The following is a 22,651-nucleotide window of genomic DNA, read 5'->3' as shown; positions in this document are numbered from 1 at the left end:
TGTGATTTAGTAGCTGGTTGGATCTAACAGGGTAATTTTTTCCAAGCTTTTGTAGTTTAACACACAAAGCCTAGCAGAGCAATGAAAAACTGAACCTCTGATTACTCCTTGTGTGTGTGTGCATGTGTCTGTCTGTCTGTTTTATATCTAGTGATCCTTCCCAAAGTGACTCTAATTCAAAGGACTTCTGGTTCAACATGCAAGTGCTGACGTCCTACCTCAGAAAAGCCTCAGATCAGAATCCTTCAGCTTCCTACTATAACGTGGACATCCTAAAATACCAGGTCAGTCAGCCAACGTCCAGCAGAGAACCTAATCCAGATAAAATAACTGCTGTTAAAAAGAATGTGTTCTAAAAACATATTTGGCTGAGTGCATCACCCTCCAAACGACTCTGAGAAACATGCAAAAAAGAACGCTGGGGAATGAGCGGGATGGAATTGTATTATTTTGTAATATGAAATATGCTGCTTAGAGAAATAATATTCCAGTGTTTTCATAGTGCTGTATGTCAGAAGTCTATTCAAGCTCTAAGCAGCTTCAGTAATAATAAAAAAGAAATACTTTCCTAAATAATTTGAACCACTAATTGATATACATACCTTGAAGTCTGTTTGGCATCCTCTGATTGGCAGGTTGTTCCCACTTCAGAGCCTATAAACATTGTATGTATGGAGCCGTTTACTTAGGAACTTTTTTCCGTTGTGCAAAACCTTTTTTTGAAATTGCAGTTGTAGTAATCTTAAAATGTTTAATATAAGATATCGGAACCTGCCCAATTATATTTATTTCTGGATGATTTTTATATGTAGATTCATCCAAAGTGGTATATTTCTTATTTTATTTATCAGCCAGCTAACTGCAGCACTTGAGTCTGTAAGGGTTAAATATTTTGTTGCTCAGCTGGTTCAGCCACACTGTCATTGAGCATCAAACCTCGGCCCTCCAGTTTGCAAACAACCTCTCAAACCACTAAAGACCGTCCTGCCACCCCATAATCAGGACCCACTTTTTCTGGAGTTTTCTTGACAAATAAAGTTTTAGTTTACATGTGGGGAGCATCAAAAAAGTTCTATGAAAATAATGAAATAGAAGCTCACTGAGGTGTAAAACAAACAGTCCATGAATTGGCTAAGTGAAATCAACAGACAACTTTTTGTTGATGGAAGAAACATCATTTCATGTTTTGGTGTATGCCTTTAAGCTTTCCAGGAATCTTTTGAGGAAAATTCATTTTCTTTTTAAATTGCATTTGCACTTTCAGCAGACCAACTAAACATGTATATACAGAGCCTCTAAGTTGAGAGTCAAACTGCAATGTCCTTCAAACCTCATCTCATGGGGATATTTGGAACTTCACCCTAATTGCTTAAACTCAAAGCAGCTGAGGTCAGGCAATTACACTATACTGCTGTGTCCAGGTGCTGTCTGATGGGATCCATTCCACTCCTCTCAACTTGACTGTATACTGGAAGTGCACACCAAGTACGTCAGACCTGCGGGTAGATTATCGATACAACCCGGACTCCATGGCCACCCCTGGTCCGCTCACCAACGTGCAGATCTTAGTGCCTGTTGACGGAGGAGTCACCAGCATGCAGTCTCTGCCCACCTCCATCTGGTAACATGTGGTGCTTGTTATATCAGCCCGAGAATAACGAGTGTGACATGCTGGAGATGTTTCTGTGACAGAAGCAGCTTGAAGTGTGATGTCTTTGTCTTGTTTTAGGAATTCAGAGCAGAATAAATGTCTGTGGAAGCTGAGTGACATCTCAGAAAAGTCTGAAAATGAAGGTAAGTGATCTTCCTTCCCTCTTCCTTCCCATCTTCCTTTAATCCTACTTGTGGAGAATGTGTATGACGAGGAGGAGAGCTGGATCAGTTACCAGCAGGTGAGTGTATTTGTTTGTGTTCGACCTCAGGTGCTGGGTCCCTGAGGGCCAAGTTTGAGCTGTCAAACGGCCCATCGAACCCCTCCACTCTGGCAGTGCAGTTTATGCACGAGGGGAGCACCCTGTCAGGAGTGGACATGGAGCTGCAGGGGACTGGATACAGGCTTTCTCTCAACAAGAAGAGATTTGCCACAGGTATGTCGTACGTTTGATCCAAACCTGATGCTGGTGTGTTTAAGGCGTGGACGATTCAAACTGCACATCTTTGGTTCTTTTCTTCAGGACGTTATATGGCAGATTGCTGAGGTGACCCACCACTCTGGTTCTCAAGAAAGAAAAATCTCGCTTGACACAAAAAGTTGGCAACTTTGCAAGGCTTTTCTGAACCTCGGGGTCCATCTGAGCACAGTCAGACTTTCGCCTGGGAAGCGAGAATCTCACTACACTAAAACAGCACTGAGTATTGAACACTGTTTAAAAAAAAAACAATAAAAGAAAAAGATTACGAGATTTCAGGATATGTGTAGATATGAAGTTTAATAATGCCTTCTGATCAATTCACTTTTGTATAGTCAGAAACAATGTATGGATTAGATATAAATCTATATTGTATTTAAAGTCATAAAAAAAGAAAAAAAGTGCACTAACAATCTTTCAGATGCTCTTTTTCCTCTTATATTCATTTTTCAAGAGCCTCTATGGAATATAAAACAAAATCATTTTTTGCGTGGAAGAGAATTTCTCTCCCTGCGAACTGTAAATATTAACAGTGAATATTCTGCTCGATCAGCTCTGACTCAACTCTTAAATCGTGTTTATTTACTGGCTTTTCCCTTTTTCCTTCTCCTCAGCGTTTGTCGTTTTTGATCATGTGCAATGAAGCAGTGAAGGTAGAATCTTTCTTAAACAGTACTCACACACTCGTGGCACAAGCTTGACCTTTAGAAGAACACTGAAGTGCTTTCAGACTAATGCAAAAAAATAAAAAAAATAAATAAAAAATCTGACCTCAGTGCCGCCTCTTCGATAGGCAACATATGTGCGTCCATGTTTTAACCAAATTTGGGTCTCCAGATTTAAGCTACTTTTTTCTGTGGTTAACAGCACAGAGTTTTTTTTCAAACAGTCACCCCTAATGGGGTTTGTGATCAGTTTTTTGTTTTTTTTTGGTTTTTTTTAAATTTTTCAGCCCGTAATTTTTATTCTTCATTAAAAAAAACTCTCAGAAATCTTGGCTATAAAACTTTGTGTCAAATGTTAGATGTTTTAAAAAGTCAAAACTTACACTTCTTGTGTCCTGTCAGTGGAGAAATGTGCCTGAATCTTAACTTTAATCTGTTTTTATATGCTACAGCACAGTTAATGAGAATAGCACCAACAATGTGCCAGTGATTTTTTTTTTTTTTTACTCCTTTATTTGGATGTTGAAGGGAAAATGTTTTTACAAGCCAACTGTCTTCCAGCAGTGATTGCCTTCTGTGATTGAATGTGATCACTCTCTTTTTTATCTCATCTTTTTTCTATCAAGTCTTCATCAGTTGACCTTTACCTTTCTCGTGTGCTCGCTGTGCAGTAGACGATGTAAGTGAGGAGTAGCACAACAAGGCCAAATTAATGATGGAAATGCCTTAGCACAACTACTTGCCACTAAGTAATCCAGTGGTGTTGACTTTGGTTAGATATTGTGACACAATACTGCCGCTGCCCTGTGATAGATTACTGAACTGCCCCCCTGCCTCTCGCCCAGTGCATGCTGGGAATAAACTTCCACCTCTTGCAACTACAAAGAGCACAAGTGGGATTGGTGGATGGGAAATTGCCAGGTTTGGTGCTTGGGGCTTCATTCTTTTTAGTCTTTTACTAATGAAGGCTGCTACTGCCGAGGCTGTTGTACTTCTTGATGGAGTATTTTTATGTTGTGTAGGACGTTTTTCATTGACCTCAGCCACGTGATGGTCCTTAAATTGTGTGCCTGGAGATGCGATTAGTTGCCCGGAGGATGATGGTGTTGAAAACTGATGAACCCTTTTAGAGCAGGAGTTTCATACACTGTGCATCACATGGTCAAAGAACCTCTCAGATAGGATTCTAGGAAATAATTTTTCACATCAGGCTTATTTTTTACTGTCCGCTGTGCTATAAAACATGGCTCATCAGTTTTTAACTGACTGGTTTGCAGGTGATTTAAACTCATATCCATACTTGATTCTTCTGATGTCTCTCTTGGAAACTGACTGTTTATTCATCATATCTGACCAGGGTGATTATATGTCATAACCAGTTTTTAATGCTTTGTATGATTCATACGGACTCAAGCCTTTGATAATAATAATAATGTAGAAGCAGACTTTAATTCCAAACGGATGATGGTGGAGATGTTCATTTTAGTCTGCTGAATTTAAATTTTGTATCTCACTTTGAACTTTAATCAGCCAAATGTTTGAAGGTAGTACACATAAACGAGTTTATATAAATTTCTAAAATTATAGCTCCAAACAGTTGTACAGTGTTTCCTCCTGTTTGGTTATATGAGTGGTTTTGGTCAGATCAGCGAAGTGCATTAAACAAAGAAAAAGGAAAAAAAAGTAGACACATTCTCTAATTGTATTCCGTATTAGCAAGCTGGTTCTTGCTGCCCCTACAAAACTTTCAAAATAAATCACAAGGCTTCCTTTTTCGGTCACTTTCACATTCTTTCTTTCTCTACATGTTGTATTAAACAGAGTTTAAAGAGAGCAAAATTGTGTAAATGATTCTCATAAATTGTACATTTTTATGAATATCTCAGCCACTTTTTGTCTCTACTTTATGATTTCTCATTGTGCTTGTATTAAATGTGTAATATATGAATATATACAAATATATTAAAATCACTAAGTGTGTCTTGTGTAATTTTTTTTAGCCTCATGTGGTAAATGTTAGGCTACACATCATCATGTTAGCAGTTTGCTCAAAGCAGCGGAGTTTGCGTGGCTTTAGAGTGTTGGTAGCAATTATGCATACTGCTGGAGCATGTTCCAAGTAATATAGTTAAAGATTGTTGATCATGGACAGATAATCAATTATCCTCAAACATTACACACAATAAATCCAAATCAGTAAGTCATGATGACGTGTTGAGGGGTCAGTTCTATCAAAAACACAATAACACTTATCGTGTTTTTCCTATCGTGTTTCTCTAATCCAGAGAACTTCAATATTCAAAATAGCCTGAATTGAAAGACACAACACTCTGTGATAAAGGGGGAAAATGCATGTTGTGTTAAATTGGCTCTTTAAATCTCCTCAAAATGTACATACTTGTGAAGTGTTGTAAGTTAACAATTCAGAAGCTGCAACAGTAAATCTCTTGTCAGTCTTTTATGACCATAATCCATGTCAAAATGTTTGTATTAAGGCCTCTATCGACATGCAGATACAGCATGAAAACAAAGCTTTGAAGACACCAGCACTCATGTTACTAATGTAATGTTTGGACTGCGTGAACCTCGTGCGGTGCCTCGCTGAGGAGGATGTACGCATGACTGTGCGTATACGCACAGCACTACATCAACACCTTGTGCATATTTGCACACTCGGTCATGCCTTATGTCCCTCTGGCTGAAGACCTCCTCCTTGCTGTTTGAAATACAAAGTCTGAGCAGCCTTTTCACAGCCACATGTGTGAGCCATCAGTGTTGACTTTACTTTTCCCTGTCCGCCTCACTCAGACAGAGAGGAAGAGATCTTAAGGTCTCTCTGAATGATGTTATTCTCTGAAAGGCCAAAGTGAGATATGTGAGCTGAAGTCATATCCAAAAGCTGTCGGTCCATTTGTAGACTCTTGTGTGTGGCCAGACGTTTTATACAGCTTGGGAGAATCAGTGAATTTGGATTGTGTGGGTTGTACAGGTAGCAGGCTATTAAATAAAAAAGGGGTTGGAAAAGCTTAAAGGAATACTTTTACATTATGAAAACTATATGTCCTTATTTGCTTTCTTGCCAAGAGTTTAGAAAATAACTAAGCAGGAGATTGATACCACTCTCGCATGTGTATGCTAAACATAAAGCTACTGTTGGTTAGCTTAGCTTAGCATAAAGACTGAAAACAGGGCAGCAAACGGCAGCCTGGCTCAGCTCAAGGGTAATAAAATCCACCTACCAACACATCTTAAGTTCATTTGCACATTTTATCCCGTCTAGAAAACTGAAGTGTAAAAGTGTGTGATGTGATGTGATGACAAAACCATAATAAGTCTGCTCCCAGCCAAGAAATCTACTGGGAGCAGATTATCGGCAGATTTTGTTCCTTTTGGGCGGACTAGTCGTTTCTGTCTCTTTCCAGACTTTATGGTAAGCTAAGCTAAGCTAACCAGCTGCTGTAGCTTCATATTTAAGCAACCATACAGCCATCAGGGATCAACCTCCTCATCTTACTCTTGGCATAAAAGCAAATAAGTGTTTTTCTAACCACTCCTCAAAAGTGAAGGAATTCTGAGATGGTTAAGCTGCCTGTGTCTGGTGTCGATTGAGACAGTCTGAACATCAGAATCACCTCCACGAAACTGTTGGAGCAGAGGGAGCGTTTCGTCTTTGTTGTCCGCCATCACAGTTCTGTTTGTCCAAAGGCCCACTGGAGCCATAGAGTTGAGTTATTCTACAATCCAGAGAGTGAGCCCCACATCAGTAACATTTATGGACAATTAATAATTGATGTGCCCATTTGATCTCCCTCTTCACCACGAGAAAAACCATCTGAACAAACAAGGATGGTGTAAGTTTATTGCACCAATATGGATTCTTCTTACTCTAAACCCAGAAGACCTCTGTAGAATAACTCAAACCCTGAACATGTCAGACTCACATCCAAAGGCATCTGTCACATTTTCCACTCGGCAAGCAGAATTCTGTCAACTGTTTCCCCCTGGCAGTGCAAATAAATAAGAACACAATTCACTGTTTATAAAAACTGATGGTGAATTTATCACTGCAGGAGGACTTAGACTCCTTTTATCTAGCAGCTTTATAATCAATCAATCAGATTTATTGGTATAAATTTTTTAGATGTAATTCTTTGGGGGGAAATTGCCTGGTTTTAGTCCACCAGTCTCCTAACCTTTTTAAATTTCCTTAAAATCTCATTCCAGCACATTATTTCTTGCACCTGATCATGAATGTACCATTTACATTCTGGTTTCTGTCTTGGCAAGTTTACTGTATTGTTTCCACACCAAGTATAATAGTTTAAAAATAACAGGAAATACCGCCTTATGTCAAAAACAATAGCTCTGCTTATTCTCAAGCTGTGAGTAACTGACCCTCCAATAGACACGTCAGTGTTTAAGTCAACAGATTCATAAACCTTTGTTTGAAAACGTGAGATCTGAGCATTTTGCAGATATACTGAACAAGAGAGATTGACAATGTTCTAGTAAAACAGCTCGTCACCTTACCTTAGGAGCTGATGGCTGTTTAGGTTTCTGTTTCAGACGTAAACTAAGTCATCAGAGGCCCTGAGCTTAAGAGGCAGACACATGTCCATAAATTCTTTGCAGCTGTTAGGTAACAATAGTCTGCTCAAAAGGTGGAGAAAATACTTAACATCGTATGTTACACATAACAGATGTTGTGTAACATCACAGCTCATCTGTGCAGGTGTGCTGACACCCCCACCTCATCCGAGCAATTTCTAGCTGCTCTAACTTTGGAGTGCATCTGTGGAATGTGTCCTGAACGTATATCAACAGCCAATCTGTGATTAAAATAAGTCTTCATGAACCTACAAAATAAATTAACAAAGCAAAGTAATTTAGCCTTTTTGTGAAAAAAAAGTCTTTGTCCCCTGGAGAGAAATCACTTGACTTTTACAATGAATTTTTTTCACAGTCCAATCCCTGTCTCCATAGGGATGTCAGTTAGAGGGTCTTATCTTTCTGACCTCTTTTTGTACCCCAACACAACCATTCATTTTTACTTCAAAAATACATGTTGCAGCAGGAAGTACTTAAATCATGTATTCCTGATGGCTGGTGTCACACTTACTAGTTGTATATCCCTTCATCTCTCTGCTTCCTTCCTTTGCACATTCAAGACACAGAGTCAGTTCACATGTCAAGCTTTGAGTTTTGAAATAAATGTATTGCTGCTGCCAACAGACAGAAAGAGAAATGCTACTGTTAGGTTTTAATTGAAGAATTTTTTCAACCAGTCCAGGGTGTACCCCACCTCTTGCCTGTAGTCAGCTGTGATAGGCTCCAGCCCCGCCAGCCCCTCCAGCCCCTCCGCGACCCTACCAGATAAGCAGTATAGAAGATGGATGGAATTTTGTTCCCAACCAACTGCTTGAAAGGTGAAGCAATTCACTGGAATTAAAATTCAGATCCAGTGAGGAGACACTCAGAGTCCCGTCCACTGGCAGACTCTGCTACTTTGTCGGCCCTGGGGAGAGGGAGTGGACCCTTTCGTGCCATGTTCACAGAGGCACGTCACAGGCTATTTGTCATGGTAAGCATGTGTGTGTGTGAGTGTGTGTTAGGGGGGAGGGGATGACCGAGAAATGGTCGCATCTTAATTCCTACGGTGATCCTTTGGCCCTTTATTGTCCCAGCAGGACGTGTCATTGCAGTTTTTATTACTTCTCTGCAAATACAATAGCTATGCCAACAAGTTCCATATAATTTGAGGATAATATACTACATTAGTTTATTATCATCTTGGCTGTTTTCTGGTCAAACCATATCAATTTTATTTGTATACCCCAGTATCCCAATCACATATTTGCTTGAAAGGGCTTTACAGAATAGAACATTCTCTGTAGTGACCCTCTATAGGAATAAAATAAGAAACCTTGGAAAGAGCAGCAGATGCAGAATCCTCCCCTTTGGATGGACAGACAAGTGATAGACAACAATAATAAAATGACGATATCAAAAATCTGAATATTTGGATTGAGTAGATTGATTACATTGAGCAACTTCCAGGTGGGACCTGTTACACGACCTCCTGAAGACACCATGGAAAGGTAAAACCCAAGGATGCCATTCACGCAGAGGGAATAGAGATGAGGACACCATTCACCCAGAGGAAGAAGAGACGAGGACACCATTCGCACAGAGGGAGGAGAGACGAGGACTTCATTCAAACAGAGGTAGAAGAGACAAGGACACCATTTGCACAGGGGGAAAGAGACAACAACATAAGAAGAAGAAGAGGATACAAAGACACTGTTCACACAGAGGGAGAGGGACAAGAGGTGAGGCGTGGTCACTTTCCTGTACGACAAAGCTTCAGACTGGTTGAAGTAGGGGTGAATCCAGGGGCACAACAACAGCAACTTTGATGCTTTGGTGCACAAATGAAATGGAGGGACGTGGGAGGAGTTAAGGTTCTCCAAATCTGTTAACATCTTATTGTTGAAAGGACACCATCTGTGGATTTAAACACTTGTACTGGATATTTGACATGTAACTACTTTGTGACTATTTCTGATTTTAAAAAAGACAGTAAAATAAGTAGATGTTGGACAGATGTGCTTTTTAAAGGATGGTGGCAGAGCTCGAGTGAAATGAAGCATAAGCCCAAGGGATCAATAGAGCCCAGTGTGAGTCAACAGGAGACACACTCACAGAACTCTCCTGCCTTCCAGAGAGGAAATGTTCAGTCCATAAATATTTAGACTTTGCAAATTGAAAGAATCTGTGCAGCTTCGATTCTGGGAGGTTCTTTAAACACTAGACTCATATGGATTCTTTGTATAGTTATCTGTCCCTTTGTTCACTGATGCCAAGTGAAATGAGCTGAGGCTATGGTAAACACAAAGACAGACAGACACACACACATTCAAGGACACAGACGCACTCAGGTTAGGTATGATCAGCCATTGGCGTTGTGTGTTTGATAGTTGGCTGTTTCCCTCTGAAGACCTTTTGTTCTGCTTTGCAGTAAGTGGCGCACAAGCCTGCTCTCCGACTGGCAGGCTTGTGACACGCAAATGCAGTGCGGGTGTGCTTTTAAGTAGGCAAATGTAAGCTGTCTGCTGGGAGAAGAGCAGACTGCTATGAAATTCAACTGAAAAACATGTTTGCATGTCACTGTGTTTGCATTCAAAATTAAGAATTCATGAACGTAGGTGTTTACTGTAGCGCGCACACATCTGGCTGTGTTGCAGACAGCTCTGCTTCAGCCTATGGAGGAGGAGTCCCACAAACTACTACTAAATGAGACTGTAGTGGAGGAATGAATTAGCAAATCCAATAGAAAATCTGCTTTGTCATACAAGCATACGAAGAATTAAAGTAATAGAGAGTAAGGGATGCCATATGTTTAGAAGCACTCAGCTTTGGCAGACTCCACTGACACTCTGGGTGGAGTGTTGATGCCTGCGTGTTACGTGTGGGTTTCACTTTATGTGCAGCTCGTTTAGCTTCTGACTGTAACACGTATAGCGTGATGTGTTTTTAAGCCCTTCCACTTTACATGCTAGACTGATTGTTCAACTATAGCAGCATGTGCTATTAAGTTATGCATAACAGCTCGGATGGGAAACGTGTCTGTGTGAAATGACATCTGACAAGGTGGATTTCGGATCACATTCTGTGCGTGCAGAGTTCTGTCTTTCTTCTTATTTTTCTGCCTCTCAGACGGACATTAAAAACGCACCAGATCTTCTCTCGTGGTCTTACCTCACGTTATGCCCTCCCGGGACTGGTGACATGCCTCATACTTGACTAAAATATTAGCCACATATCGTAAATACACTGTAGACAAAAGTAATGGGAAGGGGTGGTTTTTCAGGGGTTGGGCTCGGCCCCTCACTTCCAGTGAAGAGAAATTTTAATGCTTCAGCATACCAAGACATTTTGGACAATGCTATGGGTCCAGTTGGCAACAGTTTGGAGAAGGCCCTTTGCTATCCCAACATGACTGTGCCCCAGTGCACAAAGCAAAGCTCCATAAAGGTAAGGTTGGATGAGTTTGGTGTGGAAGAAGTTGACTGGCCTGCACAGAGCCCTGACCTCAACTCCATCCAACACCTTGGGATGAACTGAAGAGTGGAAACTGTTAGAACTGCAAAGGGGGGAACCAACTCCATGTCTATGTAGTTAGAATGCAATCTCAGTAAGGTCCTGTTGGTGTAAAGGTGTAAAGGTCACCATGTTCTTAATTCAAGCACAGGTTAACCTGTAACTGCCCTTGGCTGATAAATGTCCTGACAGTGACTCAGTGTTCTTGGTATTCACCTGCAAGAGGCAGAGGAGCTCACTTTGAGGATCTACACACATGTGATACCCAGGGGACTCATGGACCAACTAGGACCACAAGGTTTCCAGACTAACATGGTGGTGCAAAGGCCTGTAATGGAGTCCAACAGAGCGAGAAATCCTACAGCAACCCTCAGTGGGCCACCTCATGACCCGACTCAGATGGCTACACTGGTTTGGTGTCCTGATCAGTCACACAAGTTTCTGGATGGCAAGAAGACTGGAGCCACCCTGATGCTCTGTGGAGTGCTCCTAATCCTTGTGGGTGTCATTTTCACTGCTCTGGGCTGGCAGCACTACCTAGCTAATCTCACCTTTGAGGGGACCCAGCTCCTGGGCCCCATCCTGATCTCTGTGGGAGGCACTTTCACGTTTACCAGTATCTGCAAATTTGGGACCATCTCCTGCAGACACTGGGATGAAGAAGTGCCCGTGGTGGAGCAACCCTCAACGGGTTATTCTTCTACGTCAAATCAGGCAGTCACGTTACGTGGTGCCACAACTACGCTGCGTATTCCACCTATGTATGACTCTGCGAACCAGGTTGTGTGCCAGGCCGTTGAGTTCCAGCCTGGCAGGTCTGTGAGTGGCATCCTTGCAGCCGTTCCTCCATACAGCTCTGTGTACTGTGTGGATAACGCAGCTTTCACAGCAAAGGAAGAACACAGCTCAGCTCACAGAAGCAGGTAGGGAACAGCAGAGACAGAAAGTACATTTACTCAAATACTGTTCTTAAGTACAATTTTGGGGCACCTGTACTTGAGTATTTCCTTTAAATCTACTTCATACTCCTGCTCCACTGCATTTCAGGAGGAAAGTCTGTACTTTTCACTCCACTTCATGTATTTGTTACATCCACTTTGCAGATTCAGTTTAAAACCCCTAAAACAAAACACAAACCCTAATCTACAAACCAAAAAGAACACATTAATGCATGAATCATCATGAACCATTACTAAAACATGCTGTTACGACAGGTCAGTCCGCAGGCGGTGGATCCCAGTGAGGCCGAGTCTTGCTTTTTTTTTACCCAGCATGCAACATGTTGACACTGCCGCAAATAGAACCGGCAGACGTAGACGGTTAATCTTAAAGCAGATTTGAGTGTGTTAAAGCCTCACAGCCTCTCACAGTGCTCATTAAAAGAGACACATTGTGCCAGAGTTCATTTCTCATTAACCACAAGATCACTTTCCACTTGGCCCAAACTGTTCTTGGCTGTCAATACTCTCTCAGCCAATTACAGAGCAATTATTCTATGATTGTCAGCACGCTGATACTGATTCATGTGAATGACTGTACTCTGAGCTCTGTGTCAGATACGTTCTGATTATTGTCACTCTGAAAAAGCAACAAAGCAAAGGAGGATTTTTTTTATTATTATTTAAGAGTTGAAAAAGTTGAAACTTCAACATTTTCTTCATCAAAATGTGGTCTGAACAGCATAACGTCATATTAAAGTCATTTCGCAGTGACTTTGTAAAAGAAAAGCAAACTGTGGCGTGAGTTTTTAGTCCATCCTGTTTTCCCACCTGCTCCTAAACCAGACACTGAGGGAAACATAACATTGTGTATTGCTATTTTTTTTTTTTTTTTTTTTTTTAAAAGTTTCTTTCCACTAATTGCAGGATCCCATTTATTTGAAATCCAATCAAATATCCTTGGACAGACGTCCCGCCAAACACGAAGCTGCATTCCATTAGCGGAAAGTTACAAGTTTTCACTTTCTTTTATTGTTTTTAGACAATTACTCCCAGCAGGTTTCCAGGAAAGTAATTCACTTTAATACAAACAGACAGCAGGAATAATACAGTTAACCTGGGGATAACTGTAAACTGCTGCCCTGATCATACGAACACGTGCTCTGCTCACCAGCTCTCACTTATGTTGTCACAACTTCTGACCTGTTTCAGTATGTTTCCACTGGTTAATGCCAAATAGAGGAATGATCAAGGGAGAAATTGCTCAACCTCAGTGTTTTCTTTTAAAGGGTAGTCAGCTCCCTAAAGTTTGCGTTAAGCGTAACCAATTGGGCCTGTAAACATTTGGATATTAGCCAGCTCTTCTCTTAAATCCAGCCTGCCTGAGACCTGTTGTTTGGCTCCTTGCAGGGCTGAGAGGACAGGGGACGAGAAAGGAGGTGATGATGACAGCAGCTCTACCTGTTCACGTCCACCTGCGTACGAGGACATCTACCCTTCCCTCAGCAGAAACAATCTGACATGAACGCCTACTGGGATCTGCCAGTTTCCCATCTTTCTTAGTGGACAGTCTTCCTCTTTTGTGCTGAGAGGCTCGAGGATGATGTGTCCCAGTGATCTGATAAGATGTCCCGCAGAACAAAGCTTGAAATGTTCCTGGTATTTTACTCCACAGCAACACAGGAGCAGCTTATGTTTCACTCTCCTCTCCAGCTGTTATCATGTAGTTACCACAATAATTATGTATTAAGTCATAAAATCCACTAAGAGGAGGCTCCCTGGAAGAAACCCTCATTAAAATGGAGATTTATGGACAAACTCAGCTCTATCTGAGGGTTCTAAGGTTTTGGAAACTTAGAGATACTAAATTTATATTCAGCATAAAAAGACACACATTTATCCAGTGCTTGTTGTCTCTCAATAGCTGCACAAACCACTGTACATGCCCATTAAATGTTGGCAGAGGAAATGCAGACAGCTGCTATTGCCCGAAACAAACAATTTACCAGAGATACTTTGATTTTTTTTCTCTTTTATGGTGGGGGAAAATTAACATCAAAAGAGGGGAAAAAAAGTCATAATGGCCATTTAACATTTAGTTGTAACTGTTCACATACTGGCAGCATTTCTCATATGTGTGTGTGGTGTTCAAAGAGGCCATGAAAGTCAGAGGATGATCACCTCAACACAAGCAAACAACACGAGTTTAGACCGGCAATGAACACACCGTACTGCTGCTGCTATTACTGCACTCAAGTCCACTTTTGCAGTACATGTACTTTACTTGAGTATTTTTACTCTACTTCATTTATTTGATTTTGATTCCCCCCCTTTCAGATTAATAACGCAACATATACTCAACAAATTCAAGATGATGTATTTTAAGTTGTAGTTTACTGATCCTGGAGCTGCAACATTAAAGTGATTTACACATTAATGCATCAATATTCAGAATCCCTTTATATATACTGTTCTGCATAATGAGTACTTTTACTTTTGACACGTTAATGCTTATGTGTGTTGAATGCAGGACTTTCATTCGCAGCTTGAGTATTTGTATACCGTGGTATTGTTTTCCTGCAGAGTCACTCAGCTTCATGTGGTTTGCTGAGGAGTTTACTGCTGCTTGTGTTTGCACGATAAACTAAAGTGTCTCTGCACCACACGGGGGCAGAAACACTGAGGAAATTAATACACCTTCACTCTTCAAGCTTTTACAGGCTGCTTTTGTGCAATATCCAACTTCATAATAATTATAATACTATTCATAATAAAAATGATATAGAGAGTCTTTTGGCGATAAAAACTCTTTGTTCTTTTAAAACAAGGTGTTTTGCACCGCACTGTGGCTCCGCTGTAACTTTTATTCTCCTAACTTTGCTCAGTTTTTACCCTCCATTTTTGTTTAATTTTGTTAAACCCCTCTTGTGTGCCTTTTGCCAATTTCATGCCTCACAGCACTTCAAACCGTCCTTTTGCCGAGAGGCTGCGACTAAACTCGCCTGGAATAATCTTTCCTGATGATTAATGAATCACTGCCTCCGTTTCGTAGCCCGACGTGACGACGTGACGGCCTCTGGGTGTTGGTCGTGGTTGGATGTGTGGATGAAATGAAATCAACAGTAAATGTGAGCAATAAACGAGTCCTGTGAAGAGGAAACGCGTCCGTGTGCGGCATTACGACACTTCCTTCAGCCGCTTCATCACTGAGAAATAACAACCAGTCTATACTCATTCATTTATTGACAAATTAATGTATTACATTAAAAGGTTTATTGATTTAATAATTAATTAAAGCTCTAAATTAGGAGCTTTTTTGGGAGGAAAAAGCTTCAATCATTTGTTTGGTTGAAACTTCTTACTTGCAGGCCAGTTCCTCTCAAAACTCTCAAAATTAGGCTACAGAGCAGTAGTTTAAATTCAAAACATTTTTACTAAAAGCAAAAAATAAGCTTCTACTTAACATTTGCCACCGTATTTTATATAACAGTTTGTTGTTCTGTGTTGCCTCACTGATCACAAACGGAATCTCAGCAGCAGGAAAAACTCTTTAAGCTGGAGTAAATATACTTTTTGTTTGGATGGGATGTGACATGTCAGCTCAGTAGACTAAATAATGTGTCGATAACTAAAAACGTGTTCTTTCTTTCTCCTTTTCTCCCCCAACACTTGCTCAAATCTTCCCCCCAAATCAGTTGTCGCCTGCGATCCAAGAAAGCTGGCGCGCTCCGTGCAACTTTCCAAAAACCGTCTGAAAATGAAAATTCATAGCAATTTAGAAAACATCTCAGGACCTCCTTCAAACTTGTGCCGTTTTGCCTGTGCAGATCTGAAACCGCAGAGCAATATGACTTTCATTATTTTTACAGCACAGTAAAATGCGGGTGGCCGACAAGGCCCATTATTTCACTATTTTGGAGCATTGGAGACGATTTATGAAAAGTATTACGGAACAAGCTGAACGATAACAACTCCGAAATAAAAGAGATGGAAGAGAGGGGGGAAAGAAAGTGGAAATCGTCGCCCACGAAATCCCACGGGAGCGTGAGTCGAGATCGGCCTATGCGTTTTAAGGTTATGAATAGATTATTATCAGTAATTTCGTGGTTAATAATAAGGGAAACCGCTTTATTATTTCCAGCTGGAAATCCTTTAAAGAAAAACAGCAACAACACTCAATTATTTACAATTATGGCCAAAAAACTGCAGCTTGTTGAAATGATTTGGCACAGTGGAATATGTTCTAATACACGATGATCCCTGTAACGAGGTGGGTGAATTACAAACGGACAGAGTTCATGAGTTTAGTCCCTCTGAAGGCGACAGGTGTTTTCCTTCATTTATTCATCTCTGCTGGACTGGACCAAAGTCTCACTCACAGTGTGTGTGTGTGTGTGTGCTTTGTCACGTGTTTTCCAGGATGAGCGTGTATTGTGCGGCCACTAAAGTGGTTTGATTGTGCAGGAGGAGAGAGGCCTGAGCTCGGAGGCCCTCTCACCAAACCACATGTGCTCCCAGTTAAACATTTGTGGACGGATTTGGAATCTACATCTGAGATGGCATTTTCCTTTTGAAATCAAAAATACCAAAGGGTCAGATAATCCCTTGGAAATCATGATTAGAGCAGAGTAATTAGCACTGACCTTGCTCTGCGTGCTGGCAGCCGGTAGACTATTGTGTGCTCATTGTTACACCGCCATGCACTCCCATATGGGCCATGCTAATAAAGACTGAGAACTTACAAACTGAACTGAAGATGGTGTTTGGACTGTAACTTGAGCTCATTGTGTGAGGATATTGTGTTATAACACTGAACAAGGAACTTTGTTTTGACTGACAAAAAGCTCATATGCCTGATAGTGTGGAAAACCCTAACGTTTTGTTCCACCTTTTAACACACAATTCCCTGCCTTTCCTCCATCTCTTCTGGTTAAAATTGCCTTATGTCATCCAGTCTCATGTGTTGTATTTTCTGTATAATCGTGTTTCTAACTCTCCACTTTTTCTTTCGCTTTTTCAACTAGAATTTAAAGTCTGAGCAACGTTTGCCTGCACAGCATTAGATTTTAATGGCAGGATTCTGTGAGTTGTTTCTTAGTTGTTAATGAACCTCCTGACTTATTTAAGTGAAATATCAGCAATGACCACATGATCATTTTTTAGGGTTTTATCTGCATGCAAAAACACAGCTTCTTATTTTTTCATTTTCTAAATTTTTGTACCTGAGCGGTCATTTCGTGACCCTTCATTGGGGGCCTGACCCTCAAGTGTTCTGTGAATTATTCAGACACTTTCCAGAAAAACACATCCTGATTAAACTGATTTTTTTTTCATTACCACAAACAAAAGTCCACTTGCTTCCACTGTAAAGAAATCTCTGAGACAAACTTGTACAAACACAACCCAAACCTTTTTTTCCCACAGTTCGAGGTTTTTTTTTCTTGTATTTGAGCGGACCAACCCTTTAAATGTCCTGCGTGGAACTGGCTGTGCTTGAGGAAAACGTTTCACTACAGTGACATTAAAGGGCGCGCGCTTCTGTCAGGACATTTATTTTGACGGGAGAGGCAGCTCTGGTGAGCCTCATTCACATTTTTGTCTCCGAGTCCCTCGAGATTATTTTTAGCAGCTGAAAGTGGCTGTTTTCAAAATAAGTTCCTGTATATCAGAAGATCCCAGAGCCACAGTGGTGGGCTGCTTTCATTTCACGTGTGTGTGTGTGTGTGTGTGTGCTGCTACGTAAGAGCCTGTTGCAACTACAGGGCATGAAGACGGGGGGACAAATGGATTCCATGTTTGCAGGAAAACACACTGGAGGCACAGGAAAACTTTGTTGTTTATGAAGAACACGTGAAACCAATCAAATCTGAATTATCTTCCTGTTGTTCCAGCTTTTGTCGTTTGCAGTTTTCAGTACACTCGCCAGCAGTGTCACCACCCAGTGCGCAGGTCTGTGCGTGGAAGGTAGACACACACACACACATGCAGCGGGCTCACATGCACCCACAGACTTTGGTGTTTTCACGTTTTTGTGTGCATTCGCTCTGAAACTGATTCGACTGGTTTGCCACTTTGAGATTTAAGTCCTCACACCTTTTATTGAGCTTCTTCTGGTGGTGAAGGTGGTGAAAAATGCAAATTATCGGCTCTTTTTGTCCATTTGATGCAGGGAAAACAAACGCATTTAATCTTGTTGAGTTGGTTTTTTGTTACCCTTCTCCTATTTTCCACACACACACACACACACACACACACACTCAGACAAGTTTGCGAGAGGAGCGTCTAAACCTCAAGGGGATCTGATAAATAGTCAGCCCACAGGAAATGATTTGCAGACCTCAGCATAATAACCCATTTACATACTCATCCTCTTTTGGAGCTGGACTACACACACACACACACACACACACACACACACACACACACACACACACGGAAAAACACAATTCTCCCTAACACACACCATATGCACGGACAAACTTTCAGGTACGTGCAGCTACTTGGAGACATGCTTACGTATGCAAATACCTGCTAACTCTCCTGCCAAACAAACACACACACACACACACACACACACACACACACACACACACATGTTCTCCCACATGCACACAAACACTCACACGCTTTTTGAGTCAGAGGCTGAGATGACTGTCTCTGTTTTCCAGAACTAATGTGGCAAAACTATCAGCTACAATCAAGTAATTTTTCTCTTTTTATTGAGTGGAAGCCAGCGACTGTATGCTGCCATGATAAAGTCATCTCCCCCTCCCCCCTGCCTCCCCCCCTCCCCTGGTCTCCCCTTCCTCTCTTCCTCTAATAACTTTCCCCTCAGTTTTTTTTTTTTTTAACTGCCAAACTTCCTCTCCGGCTCACCTCAGAGAGCAGGTGTTCAGCTCATTCAGCGAGGTCAGCGTCATCTGCTGCGTTATTGGAAATAACTGTATATGTGTGTGTTATGGGGGCAGTGTGTCTAAGTGTGTCCTGAGTACAATTACATGTGTCTTCTGTAAGGGTCAGTGCTTTGTCACACCGCAGGAGGACATGTCATGTGGAAAAAGAGCTCTGAGACTATTACATTTACCGTAAGGACAATATTTCATTTTGTACATGATAAGTGGCTTCAGTTCTTATGGGGATTGGATATGACTTTAACAAGTATGAGGCTTTAAAAGTGGGATGTTGTGCTGCAGATTTCTGTCTGAATCACACAATGACTCTTGGGGTTGTGTAACTTAACGCGAAACATAAAACTAAACTGGGACGGAGGAGTTTTAATTTAACTTATTTTGATTTATTTCATCTCATTTCAGTTTTACACTTCATAATAAGTGATGTTATTAGTGTCTTGACACAATAATCTGAACTAATCTGAAACTTCCATTTACTGGCTTTCTCTGGAGCTTTTCCATCACATCTCACAGTCTCCATCAGTGGACTGAGTTTGCTCTTTGGTTATGGAGTGAAGCTCCAGGAAAAGCTAGTAAGTTGAGTTAAGATTATTGTGCCAAGCAAATCCTTACAGATTTATCCTGTAAAGTAATTTGAAAATTGAGCCACAAGACCATCAATAGCAAAGTTTCTGTCTCCTGAACTTTCCTGACTCACCCATTCAGACTTCACTTCGTGTAATTCTTTTTATTTATATCTATTTATGTTGTTTTATCTGTCCTTAAGATGTCTGCTGCCTCATTTGTTTTCCGTCACTATGGAGCACATGCAGCAATTATTACACTGAGTGATGACACTGCCAATAAAACACAACGGGGAGCTGCGCCAAATCTGTGGCATCAATATTGTTCGCTGTGTCGTCAGTTTATCAAAATTTGAGGATAAAATGTAGTGCAACGAGTTTATTGAAATTCTGCTCATCTGCAAACATGATGTGTGTTATTGAATTCAGACAGGCAAGCAGGAGGTCTGCTGGAGGAATATTTCAAGGATTGAGTCAACCAATCGGAAAACCAATAGAACATCATTATGGGAGTAGCAGTATGAAATACATGCATTCTGTTAGGAAAATAAAATTGTCTTATTGCACTACTCCTTGTTTTTTCTGCTATTCCGCTATGTGCTGTATCATGTTGTTTGTTTCCATTACTATTATACACACATATATACTACATTATTGTATAGTGTGTGTATATTATGTGTTCTGTATATCTATTATATACAATAACATACTTTATACATACTTTATGTATTTGTACGACTGGTCTTTTCTTCAATTTATAACAGACACTTTTATGGAAAACAAAGCTGCTGTTTGAAACGTAACGTGACTTTAAATTTGAACCTTCTGATGATTTAGAAAGCTAACAGCAAGTGGATGACAGTGAACTCTTGCTCTCCCTCTGCGATGTGCACCCTAAAAGAGCATTTTAACAACTATAAGGTGATGCTGAGTATATTTCAGGAGAGCTCCTATCTCATTATGATTTGATGCACCAGTGAAAGAAACTGTTTAAACTGCCTGAATTGATTAATAAGATATTTACTCAAAATTCCCCAGATGACCGCTGCAGTCCTGGTCATATGAAGTGAACCTGAGAGGACAGAGACTCAGCGATGCCCCATAAGGATTACTCTCCCAGCTCCCAGGTTTCCGTTACTCCCCTGTCAGTGAATGCAACAGTAAGTATAACATTTCACACTAACAGAAATTAGGAGCAAGGAGAAAAGTAAACATGGGAGAATTTGGGAGCCGGGTATTTTGGAAAAGAAATCCTGTGTTTGTATTAATATTTCACCTCTGGGAAAACTTCTGTCACTGACAATTTAAAGGGCACACAGCCAACATCATGTCAATTTGCCGTTACGGTGGTATTTATGACTTTATTGAATTAGGGCAGAAAGTCTGTGGTGGGTCGAGGTGTTCAGGGCAGGAGGAGAGGTGAAGAGGGAGAAAGAAGGGGTCTAGGTTTAGAGTGTGGACGGGAAAATCAAGACTTATTTTTGTTTCAAATGTGTTTCCGTCCACATATGGTCCTTGTTTTGGCCTATATACTGAGAATCTCAGAGGTGACCCGTGACCCAGCTCCTCAGACTAACATGATTTTGGCTGTCTCACTTTGAGTCCAATTCGACCCCGTGTCCCCGAAGTTCAAGGGTCACCTCCAGGGAGCAGCAAATTAACCCAATGTGTCAAACCTGGCATGACACCATGTTCAGCCGAGCTCTGTTGTTTAAATATTCTCTTCATTTCCACACGCATGCATTTGATGTTAAGCCGTCTCTTGTCTCTGCTCGTTTTTGTGGGTTATTTTAAATTCTACCTCTCTTCAAAGTTTATGGTGTGTGACTAATTTCCCCCCTTTTTAACCTCCCTCATCCTTTTCTGCTGTAATCCCACCCCTCTACATGGCAATCGCTTCTCCCCCTATTCTCCCCTGTCTCTTTTTCTTCTCTAACATCTTCTTCCTTTCTTTTGGGCAGGACCTCTCCTTCTGATCTTCCTTCGCTCTCTCCCTCTCTCACCATTTCTCTCTCAGCCCCAAAGCCTTCTCTCTCTCTGTGTCTGTCCCTGCGGTTAAAGACGTTTCAGTTCAGCTGTCACAAATTATGTTCGCCTGCCCAGCTGTCAAAACAGGGGGGTGTCCCTTTCATTCCACCTCACATACTACGAAAGGAGATGGGAGGGAGGAGGGCTTTAACGCTCGTGTTTGGACACAAGCAATTATCTCTAATTATTGTTTTTCTTTTCAGTTTTCCTGTCCCGATGGAGGTCTGACGAGACGAACATGCAATAATCCGCTCCAGTCGTCCAGAATCAGTGGGCCTTCGGAGTCCAGGCTCAGTCCTGGGACTCTGTGGCTTTCATCTCAATGTGAGTCAGGAGTTGATTCAAACATGGAGTGATGGGAGAATTAACCCCTGGGACCCAGCTTTCAATGGGCTCAGCTAAGAGATTATATGTGTTGATGGCAGGCTTTTATATGCACTGGGCTTTCAAAACTTCAGCTGTTAAATCAAGGCACAAGATCTTTGCCTTTAGGTCTCCAGTATATACTTCTTCTTCTGTCCCCCTCCCCCGGTACCTCATGTTTCATCTTGATGCCCTGAAACTGTGCGTGAGGCCGAGTAACATTTTCTCTGAAGTGCCAATGACACAGCCCACGACTCCACAAATTATACCGTACATGTTCTGAGCCGAAGGACTCTCTTCAGACTGCCACTGGGAGTTTACATTCAATATGCAGCTTCAGATTCCCATGACCGTCCCTGAGCCTTTGGGATTCAGGCCCTTTTCGGTGCATGAGAAGATATGTGAAACAGTGCTTGAAAATATATGCACACTAACATGAACGGAGCAACAGAAACATGCAGTTGATGTCAGACGAAATGGATCATCCTCAAGATTGTAGTTAATTTGAGTTTGAAGTTGACGTCTTTGGTGGTCCTCGCAGGCCTCTAAAACACGTTGAGGGAAAAAAAAAAAAAAGTAAAATCCTATCCGTCTTCACAGACTTACATGTTGCATGCATCCTTTGGTTTCAGCATTCGTGCCAAACCCAAAGGATGTTTTGACAAAACAAAAAGCCACACGTCTCAAATATGACTGACACAAAAGGACGTCAAGGGTGGGAAGACAACAGATGAGGAGACAACAGATGAGTTAAAGTAAGTGATCAATGTGGATAACACAGATCACAGAAGATTTCACTGTTAGATTCATTCAAGAATACGGCATCTGGCTTGGCCTCCTAGTCTGACCTCTGTCACATGATGCCCCTTGCTATCCTGGAAATGTTCTCTGCCTCTTAAACACCCGATCACACCAGCACTTTAAACAATTCTGTGGCAAAATCAATTAATTTCA

At 41.3% G+C, this 22,651-nt stretch overlaps 2 protein-coding genes and 1 long non-coding RNA gene across 8 annotated transcripts in view; all 3 read left to right on the top strand.

Annotated features, from left to right (window-relative positions):
* Positions 1-2,887, top strand: part of LOC124051247 (F-BAR domain only protein 2-like) — a 38,840-nt gene extending 35,953 nt beyond the window's left edge. For 5 of the 6 annotated variants that reach the window (XM_046374406.1, XM_046374404.1, XM_046374405.1 and 2 more), the window contains 5 exons: positions 152-284; positions 1,422-1,621; positions 1,730-1,794; positions 1,923-2,087; positions 2,175-2,887. In XM_046374406.1, coding sequence (XP_046230362.1) covers positions 152-284; positions 1,422-1,621; positions 1,730-1,794; positions 1,923-2,087; positions 2,175-2,197 — 586 coding nt within the window. In that variant the 3' untranslated portion in view covers positions 2,198-2,887. The remainder of the gene's footprint in view (positions 1-151; positions 285-1,421; positions 1,622-1,729; positions 1,795-1,922; positions 2,088-2,174) is intronic. The other variant, XR_006841794.1, reaches the window with a different exon arrangement.
* Positions 2,888-11,096: 8,209 nt separating this feature from the next.
* On the top strand, positions 11,097-14,537 carry tmem174 (transmembrane protein 174). Its single transcript, XM_046376084.1, has 2 exons — positions 11,097-11,817; positions 13,243-14,537. The coding sequence occupies exons 1-2, from the start codon at positions 11,171-11,173 to the stop codon at positions 13,355-13,357; spliced, it is 762 nt and encodes a 253-aa protein (XP_046232040.1). The 5' UTR covers positions 11,097-11,170; the 3' UTR covers positions 13,358-14,537.
* A 4,695-nt stretch (positions 14,538-19,232) lies between these two features.
* On the top strand, positions 19,233-22,326 carry LOC124051152. Its single transcript, XR_006841774.1, has 2 exons — positions 19,233-20,466; positions 21,538-22,326. It is a non-coding gene; the product is annotated as an uncharacterized LOC124051152 (long non-coding RNA).
* Positions 22,327-22,651: the final 325 nt, after the last annotated feature.

This window comes from Scatophagus argus, chromosome 20 (genome assembly GCF_020382885.2).
Source record: "Scatophagus argus isolate fScaArg1 chromosome 20, fScaArg1.pri, whole genome shotgun sequence".
Classification (NCBI taxonomy): domain Eukaryota; kingdom Metazoa; phylum Chordata; class Actinopteri; family Scatophagidae; genus Scatophagus; species Scatophagus argus.
Note: the sequence above shows the minus strand (reverse complement) of the source record. Positions and strands in the feature narration are given on the sequence as shown.

Coding starts and splice junctions, on each gene's coding strand:
- tmem174 (XM_046376084.1), top strand. CDS start 11,171: ATGGACCAACTAGGACCACAAGGTTTCCAGACTAACATGGTGGTGCAA. Junction 11,818..13,242: donor AGCTCAGCTCACAGAAGCAG/GTAGGGAACAGC, acceptor GGCTCCTTGCAG/GGCTGAGAGGACAGGGGACG.